General features: G+C 38.0%; 1 protein-coding gene across 5 annotated transcripts in view; it reads right to left on the bottom strand.

Moving 5' to 3' along the window:
* AP2A2 (adaptor related protein complex 2 subunit alpha 2) overlaps positions 1-16,666 on the bottom strand; it is a 49,353-nt gene that overhangs the window by 14,260 nt on the left and 18,427 nt on the right. For 3 of the 5 annotated variants that reach the window (XM_071558765.1, XM_071558763.1, XM_071558766.1), the window contains exons 3-13: positions 11,319-11,461; positions 10,501-10,694; positions 8,508-8,637; positions 7,427-7,528; positions 5,418-5,526; positions 4,772-4,922; positions 4,169-4,337; positions 2,853-2,990; positions 1,399-1,581; positions 968-1,065; positions 560-791 (exon numbers count right to left, since the gene is read on the bottom strand). In XM_071558765.1, the coding sequence (XP_071414866.1) occupies positions 560-791; positions 968-1,065; positions 1,399-1,581; positions 2,853-2,990; positions 4,169-4,337; positions 4,772-4,922; positions 5,418-5,526; positions 7,427-7,528; positions 8,508-8,637; positions 10,501-10,694; positions 11,319-11,461 (1,649 nt within the window). The remainder of the gene's footprint in view (positions 1-559; positions 792-967; positions 1,066-1,398; positions 1,582-2,852; positions 2,991-4,168; positions 4,338-4,771; positions 4,923-5,417; positions 5,527-7,426; positions 7,529-8,507; positions 8,638-10,500; positions 10,695-11,318; positions 11,462-16,666) is intronic. The other 2 variants (XM_071558764.1, XM_071558767.1) reach the window with 1 other exon arrangement.

Below are 16,666 nucleotides of genomic sequence, written 5' to 3'. Positions count from 1 at the left end.
GAGCATATCACTTCTCTGAAACACTGATACTAAATTAAAAAAAAAATCATAGCAGATGTAATGTAAGCCAAGCAGACCTACTCTAGGATCCTTGAGCAATATCTGTGGTTTCACTAAGACCTGAGCATTTCTTTGTTATCAAAACTAAATGAGCCATGCTCTGGTCTGACCTGAGTGCACCAGGTAAGATCACTGAATATCTAGAGACAAAAAAATTACATTTTTCCTGCCAACCATCAAGTAAGTCCTCAAAGCAAAGCATTAGTCCTTTGGTATCTGAATACCGTGGGACATTCTACTGTGCCAACTTTCTCCAGCGTTCCAGCTCCAGATTAACATGTTTTAATGGTCATTTGTCCCACTAAAGCAATAAGAACTTTGAATTTAGCTCTAAATTAAAAACAACTGCAGCAGAATTAGGTGGACTAAAAGAATCAGCAGCCACATTATAGATCCTTAAATCTACATTAAGATTTCTGAGCAACCAGGTAAGGTCTAGTGGAGTTAACTTGCTGAAAGAAGAGTTCTGCATAAAAAAGAAAATAATTTTTATACCTACCAATATATCAGTACTAGCAATAGTACTGAGCCTCAAATACTCAACAGCTCTCTGCTGCAGCTCAACATCGGCATTCTTTAGCTGACTGTCACTGCGCAAAACATCTTGAATTGTAGTTTTGATTTCTGGAAACAGGTTCACAAACTTGATGTAGGTAGACAGAAGCAGAGCTCGGGTAGGAACACTGCACAGATGAAACTTGGAATGCAGCAAGTTGAACTGGATGAGGGGACTTAAAAGATGGGAAGAAAAATAATTTTTTCAGTTTTTGTAGACATAATCCTTACTAATGCATTACTAGCAAGAGCAGAATAATTTGTTAACTAGCCTTTAGGAATGTTAAATAGACATAAGATTCTCTACAGAAAGCATTACTACTTCAATTCAGTATTTTAGAAAGTGTTTTACCTTGATCTTGGATCACCTGCTATCAGATTTCCAAATTCTCCCAAGATGTAACCACCTACTTTTACAAGATTCTCGTGGCATGCTGGAGCTTGAAGAGCCTGTAGGAACATATTAACAGTCATAAATCTGTAACATATGAAAAAAAGATCTTTTCTGTCACTTCCATTTCCAGTTTCCTTGTCTACTTTCCTGAAAGAGCAGACCATGGGTCTAGGCATCAAAGAGCACTTATGAGAAAAGCATAATAGGTGGTATGACTTCACAGAAGACTCTCTAACATAAGTAATACTTGCCTAAGAGCCACTTTTTTGCTCTTTAACTGTGGACTTTTGAGGACAAACAGAGCTGCCTAAGTTTGCCCTGTTAAATCATATGGTGTTCACTTAATTCCTACCTCACTTTGAAAGTGAATTGAAAGCAGTTATTCTCACCTCAAAAACAGTCTTTGCTGCATATCCTTGAACATCATCCCTGTTGATGACAATCTGAATAACTCGATACCACACTTCTTCACTGACATAGTCACCAGCAATGCGAATCAGATTCAGGATTGTATCCACATACCAGGTATAATCCACTGCATACTTCTCAGCTAGAATTGCAACTTTCAGAACCTGAACACACAAAAGAGAATACAGGAGGTTGACTAGCCTTGGCTGTAAGCTATGCATCAAGATTCACTTTCATATACACCTAGTGACACCCCACACCAGCCCAGAAGCCTAAATTTCAGATGCATCAGCTTGTTTACTTGTTCCCACAGTTAAGGTGAAAGATGAACATTGAAATGCTGTGCCAGAACACAGCAGTTGCCAGGTACACAATGTTTTCCCCATAATGCATTTAAGTATGTTGTTTTTGTGGCTTTTCAACTATGTACCTATGTGAGAGCAATTTATTGAACATTTGTTTGCTAAAAAAGCACTATCTAAACCATCACTGAGACAGGATCAAGAAGGAAATTGGAAATCTCTTTAAAAATCCAACAAAAAAAGGTAAAAGGTGGAAACTCAAGCTAACAGAGACAAACCAGTCACCAAAGTATCACTGACTTTTCAGGTCCTACTCAGATTCCTACATCTTGAAGCAAACAATTAGCTTAGGAGCCCACCACATAATTCATCAGTTGCATTTACTATTCTTAAAAAACAAGTGAGTATAAAGAAACAGATGAAATTCACATTATCTGTCAAGTCAGGGGACACTGTCAACAGCAACTGGACAGTACAAGAGGTAAATCAACTAACACTGTATTCTATATTCACCTCTCCAATCAAGAAACTTCAGCACCTAAGCTAAATAACTATCTAAGCACAAATGTTGGCTACTGTCCTAGGAAAGTATTTCAACTTTTGCATTTTAATCCTACTGGCAGCAAGGAAATAGGTATCAGGCCTCTCTTTTAGCTGATTATAAGGTAATGTTTTGGGGAACCGTTGGACTCAATGTTCTCTCAGTATACACAGTATGAAGTCCTACCTACAAATAAGCACTTACCACACTAATTTTTGAAGCTATAGAACAGTTGACTGGAGTAGGACCTAACCCTCAGATCTAGAGATGGTTTGCCCAGGCATTGATAAAATTCACTTTGCTTCCTATATGCAGTGTCCTGAAAACAGGATCAGATTTTAAGATTCTTAGTTTCCAAGGTTACCCCCTGCCTCCCCTTTCTCATTTGTTTAACCTAAATTAAGATCACTCTTTGCTATTAGACTACAAACATAGAGAATTATTTTTGTTTGTTTTGGTAGTTTTTTCTATGGAATTTTTTAAACCACCATGAAAAATGACCTCTATTACAGATTATGCAGCATCCCAATCAATAAGTGATACTTATGGTATCAAGGCAGCTATGAAAATAAAGAAAACACAAATAGCTCACAATTTCTTCTCTAATGGAATAATCAGCAGTCTCCAGGTAATTCAGCATTTCAGCCACAATCTGTTGGGCATTGCTTCGGTCACACATTGCATACAGAAGGTCTACAGCTCTTTGTCGTACACTGACATCTCTCTCAGTCTACAAAAGGATATAGTGAAAGGTCAAGATGATTTCTTCTTTCTTTGGCAAGTACATGCAATTTAAGAGATGAAACTTACTATAATCCATAGTCAAATTTTAAATAAATGTATTTTCATAAGCTTTCAGATTATGAATGAACTTACATATACCCTTCACATAAACTGTGAGTTTCTCATTCTATTCTCAGTTTCAGTCACCTAGAACGAGGTCACTGAAGACTCAAACAGCTTCTTGTTTTTAGATTATACCACAAAAATTCAAATCATCAGGTTTTGTTTCTGTGGCATACATATTCAAATTTGTGCAGGTGCTAATAGAATGGAACAGTTCATACAGAACACTCCAATATTACTCTAAGTAGGGCAAGATTGTGATCCACTATGCAATAACAAGCATCACTGGCTATAAATGCACCAAGAACTGGCTGAAATTGTCAAATTGTTATCAGACCAATAGGAAACCAGCTACCTGCAGGTTTAGGGTTGGGCATGCCTTGTAACAACAGAAGCTCAGCTAAAATAGATATGTACATTGAAGTGAGGCAAATGTATCAATATGCTACAGCCTGAGCTTGGAAAAAACAATGAATTTGAAAATCCAGGTGTGCACGTAAATTTACACACAAATCAGTGACAAATTTACACACAAATCAGTCTTACTCTTTTGACTTCTGCTTTGTCACACAAACATGGCTTGGGAATGTATCTTTCTGGTTTCTCGTCTTTACAATTCTGCAGTGAAAGTTAATCTGCTCTTCTGCTCCCCATTAAACTACTACAATGAAGGAACAGTGTTCAACACCAGTAAGACAGTAATAAAACAGTCTTCCCAGCATTCTCAGTTTTAAAATTCCACATTTTTAAAGAATTATTCATCCTCAGTCTACAGCTTGAGCAGATACCATAGTCTTACAGGGGACATAGCTAAAATTATCAGATTTACCAGCAAGGTGCAGAAATATAAACAACAGCTGACCTCTAATTGCCAGTAGAGCAAGATTTTGCTGGACTAAAGCAAAAAAATTCACATCAACTTTAAGAATAGCTCATTTGGTCCCAAGTATTACTAGCTTTAATCAGGGATGGGGAAATGGGGAATTTGGGGCAGGGTGGGAGAGGGTATTGAGGCAGGGAGAAGACAACACTCAAAAACAGACCACACATTTAAATATTTACCTTCAATGCATTGATAACTGTTTCTATGTGTGTTTTCACAGCCTCGTGTGAGAATTCAGAGCTGGCAAGCGTGCACATGCTTTCCAGTGCTAGGTAACGCAAGTTAGTTTCTCGGTGCTGCAAGAACTGACCTAGCTGGTTACAGGCACGGACTAGTAGATTTGGCTCACTGCATAGAACAGGAGAGAAAGTGAAAGGGTTAAAAGCAACAGGTAAAAGAACACTCAATACAGACTACTATTTCTGCAGTGGAAATTCCTTAAAATGCCTCAAAGTGTCTCCTAGAATGCTTTGCTAGTGAAATGAAAATTCAGACACTGTGAGCAAATAATCTCTGTGGGATTAGAGCAGTGGGGTCAATACAAAACACCAAATAAAGAAGCAGCAAAAAACAAAGCAATAAAAAATATGCTGACAGCAACACAGTTCATTAATACTGTTCAATTCCATTGCTATGGTTGTGCTCCAATCTAGCAAGCAACTTCATCTTCTGTTCTCCTCTCCTTCTTTCCCCAGTAAAATTCAATTTACTGTTCAAGACAAAGTCACAATATTTAATTTAAAAAAAAATCCTCTCATAACAGAAGTGTTCTCACAGCTCACCTGTCATGATGTATAATTAAGCTTATTGCCTCAAAGAGGACAGCATTCTTCGCATTTGAGTGTTGCACTTTCTTTGACTTGGGTGGCTCCTGTGCTTTGTTAAGGATAGTTTCCAGGCATTCTGTCAGACGGCCACGTACCGCAGGGTCTTCTGGAGAACAACAAGCCGTTGGACAACTTCGTTTTGCTCAAAACCCTAATCTCGGTCTCAGGCCTTTCCCCTTGCAAAATCTCAATAAATTCAACTATTCTGATAAACTACAAACATTTACCTTCTCTCAACATACAGCTGACAAAACAATTCTAAGCAACAGTTCTATCTGTATGAGAACAAAAGCTAAACACAACCTGCACTATATTTCAAGGCTTTAATATAGTTGATAACATTAAAGAATGTTTAAGTTGGCAGTTGTCACTGGTTTGTAAGATGCACACTGATTTGTCATTTTATTAAAATTAAATACAACATAATTCAAAAGACCACGTAGCTTAGAGCTATCTGAAACACTCAAGAGCAAAAACTCAACATCCTTGCCTTAAGACAATGTGCTTGCACTCCAAGTTATGGTAACACTGCAGCAGAGTAACTGTTTGGAGTCAGTGCACTGTGTAAGAGACACGACCACTGCTGTGATTTGTGCATTACCTGGAGGGGGATAGCACTGTAACAGCCTCAGAAGTTTCACAGATAGCCAAGGAGCAGGAACAAAGTAGTATGTGTAGTCCTGAAGATCTGTTGATGCGGAAGTTACAATCTGTAAAATAAACAGGTTGTCAGCTCCTGAAGTTAAATGATCCACAATCATGAGAAGGATGCAAAGAGCTCTGTACATCACCTCTAATAGAGGCTTTCAAACCTGCACTAGCAATGTTTAATTAACTTAATTAGGTGCAAGTTTTCATACTATGAGTATACCATAGGAAACCTTAGTAATAGAATTCAGTTTTACAGATAGAGTAGTCTAGAAAGTTTCTCCCTGAAAGCACACTTGCTTTTCCTAGGCATGAAGATAACCATCTTGTCACACCAGAACGTTTAACTAGAAGCTTGACTTCATTTGTTTCAGCAATTCATAGACAGACTCAGCCAACAGAAAACAGTCTGGTGGCTGCTGGCAGGTGAACTTGGAATTCAACTACAGACAGACAGACTGAACTAAAGGAGGACCAACTAACACCTTCAATAATGTCCATACACCAAAGCAAAAAAGAGACAGCTGTCACAAAAGAGGTTTATACGCATAATGAAATGTAAGAAGGATTTAGATTAGGTTTCACAGGAAGCACCCCTCTTCACAGATTTCCCCATTTTATTCTAGGGTAAGCATGAGTTTGGCAATAGCTTTGCTCAAAATAACTCATAGAATCACAGAATCATAGAATCGATTGCGTTGGAATAGATCTCCGAGATCATTGAGTCCAACCCTTGGTCCAACTCTTGTCCATTTACTAGATCATGGCACTCAGTGCCACGTCCAATCTGCATTTAAAAATCTCTAGGGATGGGGAATCCACCACCTCTCTGGGCAGCCCATTCCAATGCCTGATTACTCTCTCTGTAAAGAATTTTTTTCTGATATCCAACTTAAATTTCCCCTGGCAGAGCTTAAGCCCATGCCCCCTTGTCCTATTGCTGAGTGCCTGGGAGAAGAGACCAGCCCCAACCTGGCTATAACTTCCCTTCAGGTAGTTATAGACTCTACCTAGTTATAGACTCTACCTAGTTCTTGCTGCTCCATTACAGAACAGCTCTGTACTTCCCACAGCATGCTTTCCCTTGCTTTGACTATTAGACAAGTTCTTCATATTTGAAAAGAAATTCAATTTCTTTGAACTACAAGTAATTTTAGGGTATAAGACCACTTAAATCTGGGTCTAAAATACATGTGTGAAGTAGCATTCTCATACATCTTCCATACCTTTTAAAAGGGAAAAAAACTCAAAAAAACCAAAATGGTAAGTTCAGTTTTCCAGCATGGGGACGGTGACTCACAGATATGCCCCTCCACTCCTCCCTGCATCCCCTGCCTAACTCCTTACATCCATTTATAGAATACAGATGTTTATGACTATTAACCTAGCGGCAGCTCAAAAGATGGAAGACAACTCATCTTGTAAGAAGCTTAGATAAAGCCAGAGTCTATATTTTCCAGGTGTTTGTGCAGAAGTCTGTAGAATCATCTTGGATCAAACATAAAGTGAGGATTAAACTCAATTGCATCATGAGGATGCTTTTGAATGCAAGTTGTTGAGTGAGACAGAAAGAGACACCTTTTTGCTACATAGACTTGGAGCATAGCAGGGGTTACACCAACTAAGTTTGGGCAAGCCAAGACAGTTTTCTGTCCAGGTACACAGAAAGCATTAAAAAAGAGTTAGGTGAACCAGCTACATTAAGTGACACTGAATCATCTTCAGATTTGATGGTACACTAAACTAATCTGACTCTAGAAAGTTGAATAGTAAGCTAACCCAGCAAGCATTAAAAAAGAGTTAGGTGAACCAGCTACATTAAGTGACACCGAATCATCTTCACATTTGATGGTACACTAAACTAATCTGACTCTAGAAAGTTGAATAGTAAGCTAACCTGGTCTAGAAAGCTGAGTACATTAATCAACAGTGAAGTATTATCAGGCTTATCATTGGACTCACTCTGCTTAATCTAGACACTGCCAAGGAGACTGAAGTCTTAAACTCTTCTGGGTTCTTCTGTGCCAAAGTGGTGATCAGACTCGTAGCTGCAGTAACTACACCCTAGAAAAAAAAACCACATCAACAAAACAACACAATTAAATTTTGTATCAGTTTCAGATGCTGTCCATTAACACCTTTCATTTCAACTCTTTTAATATACAACAAAACTAAGTTTATCCCCCTGACAAAGCCCTACATTAAAAAGCCTTTTATTTGCCTAGCAGCCAGACTAATTACACACCTGCCAAATCCAACAGAATTTTCAACAACATGATACTGCCATGCCTGCAGAGCATTTTATGCTATTTTGTGTTATCTTTGTCTCATATTTGGATAGTACCTCTAAAATAAGAGAGCTGTACTAAAATGAAGCCGGGACACAAATTGCCTTACTACACAAGGAAGTAAGCAGAAAAAGTAGGATGCAGCAGATTCATTCAGGAAAAAATTCTCACAACCCAACATAACAGAGGGCTTTGCATAACACATTTTATATTCCTGCAGACTAAAGCACTCTTATTACTGTTGACGTATGGGTCTTAATAGCCTTACTTGCATAAGGTAACTAGACTGGGGGAAAAACAGTGTCTTTTACCTAGAACAAGAGGGGTTTTTTGAACCAGCAAGGTGAGAATGACACAGGCACCACAGGACAAGAAAGTTCAAGCACTGACAAATCAAGTCTTACATTTTTAGTGCAGGTATAATCTTAAAAGGCCTAGGAAAATTAACATTACATCTATACAATATGACTTAGAATAACAAGGCAAAAGGTTAATTTATAGCCAGAGCAAAGAAGAACTTGAGCGCACCATTCTTCAATCTCCAAGAAAAAGACAAACAAACCTTTACTAAAAATGAATATATACAGCAACTAAAAATGGACAACAACTCCTTCCATTTTCTACCCAAAGCCTGAAGAAAACAGTGATCCACTTGCTTGAAAGGCTCGAGAAGAAATAAATTGTGCCTTTAACAGCAGGAGTGACATCGTTCTTGACATACGCTAGGCCTGAAAAGCACAATGAAGCTGATTTACCAAGTGCTGGTCATTGAGGAGATGCACCACTCTAGATGTCCAGTCTCCCATGGGAACAAGGTCAGGAGAAGTTCTATATAAACGCAGCAAGCATAAAGCAGCACTTTGCTTCACACTATCCATAGTGTCTCTGCAAGACAAATACAGATTTAAAATACAGTGGTTAAGTCACAGCAATACCTGCAGGACAGCATTATACCAGTCTACACTCACTCACCATCTCTGCCCAGGTCACATCTTCTCAACAGTAGCTGAAGCAAAAGTTCACTAAATTCTTTCTATGTTCAAGTACTTTTTCTTGATTTTGTTCAGTAAATTTGTCACATTTTCAACGATTACATGTGTCTAGTACACTCTACAATGATTTGTTACAACTTAGAGTGACATTTCACATCTTTTTATGAGAATTGAAAGTTCCTCTGAGCTAATCACCAGAAAAAGCTTCTTCCGGACTGACTCGAGTCAAACAGTTAAGGTACACTATGGATGTGAGCAAAGCTGCATCTCCTGATAGGTCCTGCATATCAGATACTAATCATTAACTACTCAACAGCTTCTCTATCTACATCTCGCATGCAAGTCTGCTATCACCAAGCATGTGACCCACAAATCTATCACCTTGCCATCCCTGCTGCTGCCACAGAAATGGACTACTTTAAGAGCAGCATGCTACTATTCTAGTTCAGTGAATCCCCTTCCACAAAGTAGTCAATTAAGCATTTTGTGTGCTGCAAAACCAACAGCTATAAAATGTACAGAGCATTACCACTACAAGTTTTAAGAGGCCAGTTTATAGTGTGCAACCTTAGTTAAATCTTCAGAAACTTCCACAACCCCAGTAGAAGTTCAGCCCATCTATACTTTGTGAATTTATTCCTTCTCCACGAGATCAAATTGTATGCCAGTTAAAAAACACAAAACAAAACAAACACACAAACCTATTCTTCCCCTGCCTCCAATTTATACTCAAGCCAAGAGAGCTACACTAAAGTTGCAATGTAACTGACAATGCTCATTCTGCACAGGTCATTTAGATAAGACATGTACACATACATATTTTATACACATTATCTTAGAAATGCAGAAGGAATGAGACCCTCAAGACGGATCTCAGAACATAATACACAGTTACAGCTCTAAGTTTGAACAAGTCTGAACTGATGGTGCCGTGCTCTGTCTGTGACTGGTGAACCTAAGTGAAATTATTGGAACTTTTTAAGGTTATATTAAAAGCCATGACTCATCCCTGCAGGGTTGTCTCCACTACGTTACGTGGAGAACAGTATCTGGCAAAGGCACTGCTTGACATTTAGAGTATTAATACACCACATGTCACTTTTTATATTAATGTAAGACATTTGTTATAAAACAAGATCCATGCATATTCTAAAACACTTCATATCCACAAGAGTTTAAATGTACTTTTTACACTTGGATATTTTAAGTTTCAATAAATAAATTAGCCATACAATCACAAATTTGACTTTGCATTTACTTAACTACAGTTTCAGGCATTTCCCAGGTCTGTTTAGAAACTTCTAGCTATCCACACATATTGCTATTTACATGGCTAGTAGAAGAGGTAAGAGCTCAAACCAATACTGTGTTCCTTATGAAGTCAGTACATTTAAATAAGAGCTTCAGTTTATAACAGAATTTGTAGTATAAACATCTATTTAGGTTCATTTCTTTTTTTTTTCATCAGGAGCAGCAAGGAAAGCAAAAATACACATTTCAGGGATGTTCACTACTACACATTTACAGAGAACAAAAAACAGATCAGAACAAAGCTGTAAAAGCCTATTCAAGATACTGACATATTTCTACACTCCTACAAGCAACTCCACTCAGTTAAGCCAAAGCACCTGCAGCCACTGGAAACTGTATACTGCAGGCCCAGGGCTGTATAGCTCTAAGCATGGCTTGAGCTGCTGCAATGGAACTGAGTTGCTAAATAAGTTAATTGGTGTTGTAAGAAGCATGTCATACCTACCCAGCCACAAGTATTTTTGGAATTTCTCCAGCAAATGCTTCTGCCATCTCCCGGCTCCCCACATTAGCAATACAATGCAGAGCAAGTCCCATGAAAGTGGGGTTTCGGCTGGCCAGGTCATTCTTGATTGCATTGTTTATTAAGCGGATCAGCTCACTGTTAGAGTTCACTAGCACAGAGATGAAGAGATATCCCTGTGATTCAGAAAAAGAAAATTAAAACTTATTTCAGTTGACTTGAATTATGTTTTCTGTTGATGCCACTTGTCATTCTTTGAGACATACAGTTCTTCTCCAATACCATAAGGGCAGAAATAGAATTGTAGATAGAGCAAAGGCTAGAAAGATTAAGTGAAGTAAAAAAAATTAAGTTTAGTGCAACTCTAATTTATCTTTTTTAAATGTATCAGCAGTCTATTTCAGCATATACTCAAAATACTGTTTTAAACAAATGGGGGCAAATCAAGAATTTGGCTTATTATTCAGACTAGTAGGTTACATGCACCTGATAAACACAAACTCATCTAGGAAAATGGAAAAAGATATTCTGAAAATTAAAAGTTTACTTACCTTTTAGTGCAAGACTCCAAGCAGTTTATTAACAAGAGTAATAATTTTAAGCAGAGCACACATTTTAGCTTTTGCAGTGAGTTCAAGACTCCCTGTTTACAAAGGTGTTGAGATTTCAGAATCACAGCTACAGCCCAAGGAAGGCTTTAAGCCAATGCAGGGGGAATGATGCAAAGTCCTTTATAGACTCTACATTCGAGGCAGAATATTGGACAGACTGGCTTATCTTTTATAGAGCCTGTTACTCACAATTTGTTTCTCTGTATATCTATTGGAACTGAGGAGGTTTACAGCTTCCATGTGACCAAAGTCAATGTCATGCCCCAGAAGAAAGATGAAGAGCAGTTTGCAGACATATTTTTTCTTACTGTAACCATCCAGAGCCTTGTCCCCTGAAAACAAGGAAACAAAGAACAATTAAGCCTATGTTACGCCTGTACCTCATTCTACCCCTCCTCAGCAGAACTGAACAACCTCATCATATCTTATAGTAACAAGACTGACATTTGCACCTAGTAACTAAGATTGGTATTTAATTCCATATGAATTGCCCTACAGAAGAGGGACAAATTGAGGGTTTAGCTATTGCAGTACTTGAATTTCACAAATGTAAAATTTATTTCAGCTGTTATTCACTCTACATTGAGGAAAATGCTAAACAGATCTATTTATCTCCAATTTAAAGGACTACAAGTCTATACATAATTTTGTGCTAAACAGATGAAAATTATCACAAATCATCAGCAGCCCATGTCAGACAATCAAACAATTTCTGGGTTTTAAAAAGTTATTCCCAGTCATAGAACACAGGTAGCCAAAAATATGAAGATTGTAGCCTTAATTCCATTTAACACTATCTATATCCTAATGGATGGCCATGAAGTAATGCTACCACCTAGTCCCTGAATTAGCCTGCAGTGTCCCTAAAGTATGTTCTGACTAAGAGGCAGAATAGAAGTGTTTGCTCAATTTTGATTTTGCTGTTAAGAACAGATATGCCTTCCATACACATGTTCTCTTCTTAAACCAACTGTCAAACCTTTACCACAGTAAAAGGTGTTAATGCACTTTCTCAAGTGCATCACTGTAGAGAACTCTGGTAGCAACAAAAAAGCCCCCAGCAAATTGTTTTAGAAAGATCGTGTGACAGAGGTATAACCCAAAGACTTGCAAAAAACAGGTGAAATGAGATTACCACGAGAACTTCAAAGTGATCAAGATTCAAAATATTCACAGGTGTTTCAGTTTTAGAAGAATGCACCCTAAATAGGTCTGGCCTTACGTTGCAGAATTGTTGTATTTTAGAAGCTTGTAAAAGTGACACAGAGTAGTACAGCTTACAGTTCATTGGGCAGACCACTGCTTTTCCTGAAGGAAAGAACTACATATGAACATGCACTGGACATACTGCACACACTGCATTACATTCTCTCCCTACCTCAAACAGGAGATGAAACATCCAGTAAACCGGCAAAGCCTAAATACTAGGTAGTTCAGTCAGGATAGCAAACTTTCTGCTGCCTAAAAGGCTATACAAGCTCCTCAACCTCAGCATTCTGGGCCCAGAATAACCAGTCTGTCACACCAATGTATATTCCTTAGTGATGGGCAAGTTCAGACACAACAGCTCTGCATACAGTAAAGCTTCAATAAGATACCCCTTACTCATCATCTTTGCCAATAAAAGCACTAAGCTACCATTTGGGGGTTTTTTACTTCAGATTCATGTAATAAGCAGTCAATTAGATAATAATATTAATAGTACAGAAGTTTTTTTTCTTCCCTCTCATCCACTGATACAAAGGGATGTTACATTTCCCATGCTATGTGAATCTACAGCTTTCATAGATTTCCCACGACATTCACTGCCTGGATAAAAATAAGAAAACTATACCACCAGTAGACTTACAGTTAGTGAAGGAATGAACACTGCCATCGATGTGCAAAGCCACATAACATTAGTGAACCAAAAGATAGCATAATTGCACATTAAATTAGACAATGCTAAAAGGTTCTGTCTACAGCCTGCACCTATGGATTTTGGAGGCTTGCTTTCTATTTTGATTCAAAAAACTTCTTTTATTTACACTTATTTCAACTGAGATAAACTTAAGCAAACCACTGCTATTTTAATACAATTATACTCTTAAAATCTGAGTCTTTAGCACCAGCTGATTTTTTTTTAACTTTTTAGCATAGACAGTGCATCAGTTGCCAACAAAAAGCTTCACCTTAATGCTATTTTTAAACTGCAAAGAGAAGTTGTCTCCAGGTCTGTACTACAGAAGCCGTTACATGTCATGTTTTACAGGGAGATACAGGTAGCAGCATTACTGAAGATGCCCATGACAGAGAAATCCTGCTATTCTGGATCCTGTCAAGATCCTCTGACAACAGCCAGCTCTGCAGAAAGATGCCCAAATACATGTGTTCTTCAAGTCACATTTACAGTTTGCTGCCATAAGGCTATTTTCCTGCTGAGTCAGCAAACCTATGTAGGGCATTTTGCCTTACTAGACATCTGAATCACCATTAGAAGAACCACAGTGAAACATACAGAAGAAAGATTTTTTTTTTCCCCTCAACTTCTTTGGAAGCAATATGGCCACAGGAAAGAGTAGATATTCAACCATGTCTGCCTATCTGCTGTGCCCTTCAAACTATGGCTAAAGCAGCAAAGTATTCTGTATTTCTAACAGAAATACTTCCTGCTATACTATTTTCCCAATAAAATGGCACTCAGAACAGAAGCTTCTTCCTATTTCATCATGATAGAGAGATACAAATCAAAGATACTTTTCCTTAGGATAGACAAGGGAATAAAACAAAAAAGCCAAACAAAAAAAACCACAGGAAAATGCAGAGTGACAGCTTTAGTTTTCTAACATTTTTTCAGCTGCTTAAGAAAAGGTTGTAGAAACTCTTAAGATTTGACTTTAATTGGTCATTTACATGAGGTCCTGAAGGAAAAGAAATAATCAGTGAATAAACCAGCAGGGCTTTATATTACCTAGCCACAAAAAAACATTGCAAACCGTGACAAGAGTTGCCAAGATTTATGTAATTGAATTCTCACTATGGTGTTAGCATTAATATCGTTAGTTGCTTCTCTGAGATACAAATACATCAACAGGTTTTAGAAAGTAACTTCTACGTGAACTTGCCAGAGGCAAAAACACCCCCACCAGTCTCCAAGGTCAAGTTCCCAGCAGGCCAAGTGCTTGAACTGCAACTGCCTATTAGTGTAGATCCATCAGCAATACACAAAAGTCACAAGTATAAAACCTAATCTCTCATCTTCTTAGGTGACTCTGGTGTTGACTCTGTGAGACCAGAAGGGAAGAGGGAGTATGGACCACTGCAACCCAATTGCTTAGTGAAGAACATCAGCAGATGGAAACATGCATACTCTGAACCACGTCAACTTTCACAACAAACTATTTGTTATGGTTTGGAAATTCCTTTTTTAAGGTTTAGGACCCAGCTATTTAAAGTATTATATCCTTCCAAGATACCAGCATTTTAAGAGCTCAGATTAGCAAGGCCCTTGGATCTTGGAGTATTTGAAGAATTTTTGATGGACGATATGCCATGCAATTAAACTCAAAACACAGCCCCACCCAATTAACAAGCAGCTTCCTTCTCCGTGGTGTCAATGAACAATATTGTAAAATCAGTACCTGAAACATCTTTTCTGAATGTATAAAAAAGAGTACACTGACTACTTTCAAAATCTTCTGTCCCTTGCATACAGAACTGAAGGCAATGTGACAGTTCTCAGTAACAGGCAAGCTTATAAACTAAGCCAAAGAATTACTAGAACTCTTTAAAGTGTTACTAGTTCTAATCCCAGCAGTAAGAGAGTATTGTCTCTTTTTAGATTTTATTACTTAATTATCTGAGCAATTTGAAAAAAGAGCAATGCAAAGATCGCGCAGTAACTGTCTAACTCCAACTGTGTTTTGAAGAAGTCTGTGATTCAGATTTCTATTGAAATTTTAACTATTTCTCTCCCTCCTGTGTAGCATTTACAAACAGTCACAAACGTTTGATTTTAAAGATTAATAGCAAGTCTCATTGCCGAAGTATGTGCTAAAATAGTACAGCTTCCTCCAGCCTCAAACAAACACCCAAACAAGAGCAGAAGGAAATGTCACATGTTCTGTTATCTTTATTGCAATACACAATAATTTCTTTTAACTCAGCTCATTTTCAAATGCTTTCAGGAACATTTGCAAGTACTGCAAATCAAGTCAGCAGAAACAGGAAGGATTCACAACACACATCAGCAGGTTTTAAGCACAATGGGCATTTCAAAAGCTACTTGCTTTCCCTGAAAAGTTTTAGTCATTTTTCTAAGAAATAAATTATTAACATCTGATAAACAAATCATATTATTAATAAATAATTACTACTTTCACATTTCTGTGCATCACCTCCCTAGCATTTAAATACAGCAGTTTGGGGTTTTTTTTTAATCTTTCACAAAGCTCTCCAAAAATAAAGAAAAAAGGCACAGGAGCATTTTTCAGGCAGCATCTTCCATTTCTAATTTGGATCATAAGTTAAAAACCAGCACCTTCTTTTGAATCTAACTCATTATACTTAAAAACCAGTCTGGTAAACAGTTACTGAGCCTGCTACCAGCCAGAGAGGGCAAGAAAGCAGTTTAGTCCTTGGGACATTCACTGCGGGGTAGAAGATAAGGAAGCCTGACAAGTCTCACTAGCTTTCATTTCACTGATTGCTGCCTTAAAAATTTAACTTTTAAAACCACAGCAATGGCTTGTGCAAAACAGAATGGACAACACTGTTAACTGTTTCTTTGCATTTGGTGTCCTTCCTTCCAAGGCTGACACTGACCTTTGTTCCTGCAGTGGGCAGCAATCCAGCCAAACACTCTGTCAGGCCACCACTGGCTTAGAGGCCAAGAAAAGTGAATTTGCTTTTTATGAATGTAGCTACACTTTGAGATAAGATCTGTACTTCGTAAGTGTGACAGTCCAAGCCCTTTACATCAAGCACTGAGTATTTGTAGCAGACAACCCATAAAAATTCATACACTAGTATTTAGTTACCATACGACTACCACTAGAATGGAGTATTACTATGGCAGCCTTATAACTCAGGCCATATTTGAAGCCTTATTTTACTTTCAGCAATTCAGCTTGTCAGTGAAGACACCATTATTTTACTGTCTGATTGCCTTCACACATGTCTCAGATGATCAGAAGACAGTGTGATTAACAAGACCCATCTTAAATACAAAGACTACACTTCCACTGCCTGTCAGGAAAGCAGTTTACTGTTAGACAGGTTCTGTTTAAAACAGGCATTTAGAGGCTTATCTTAACTTCCTCCAAGGGGTTACCACATATCTTGGGAAGACTTGCTAGAATGGAAAAACAAGTCAGTTGAAGTAACAAAAAAAACCAACCAAAAACCAGAGATTAAGCACTGATATTGGGGCACTTCTGCACAAGCCAAAACAAAGATACACTAGCATATCTGAGATCTAGCAGCGACTCTTGTAACACAAACCTTATTTAAACTGATTCAGGGACCCCTCAAGAAAATGGACTTTATCTCTTCTCCAT

The sequence above is a fragment of the Pithys albifrons genome, chromosome 6 (assembly GCF_047495875.1).
Source record: "Pithys albifrons albifrons isolate INPA30051 chromosome 6, PitAlb_v1, whole genome shotgun sequence".
NCBI lineage: Eukaryota > Metazoa > Chordata > Aves > Passeriformes > Thamnophilidae > Pithys > Pithys albifrons.
This window is presented reverse-complemented; position numbering and strand designations above follow the sequence as displayed.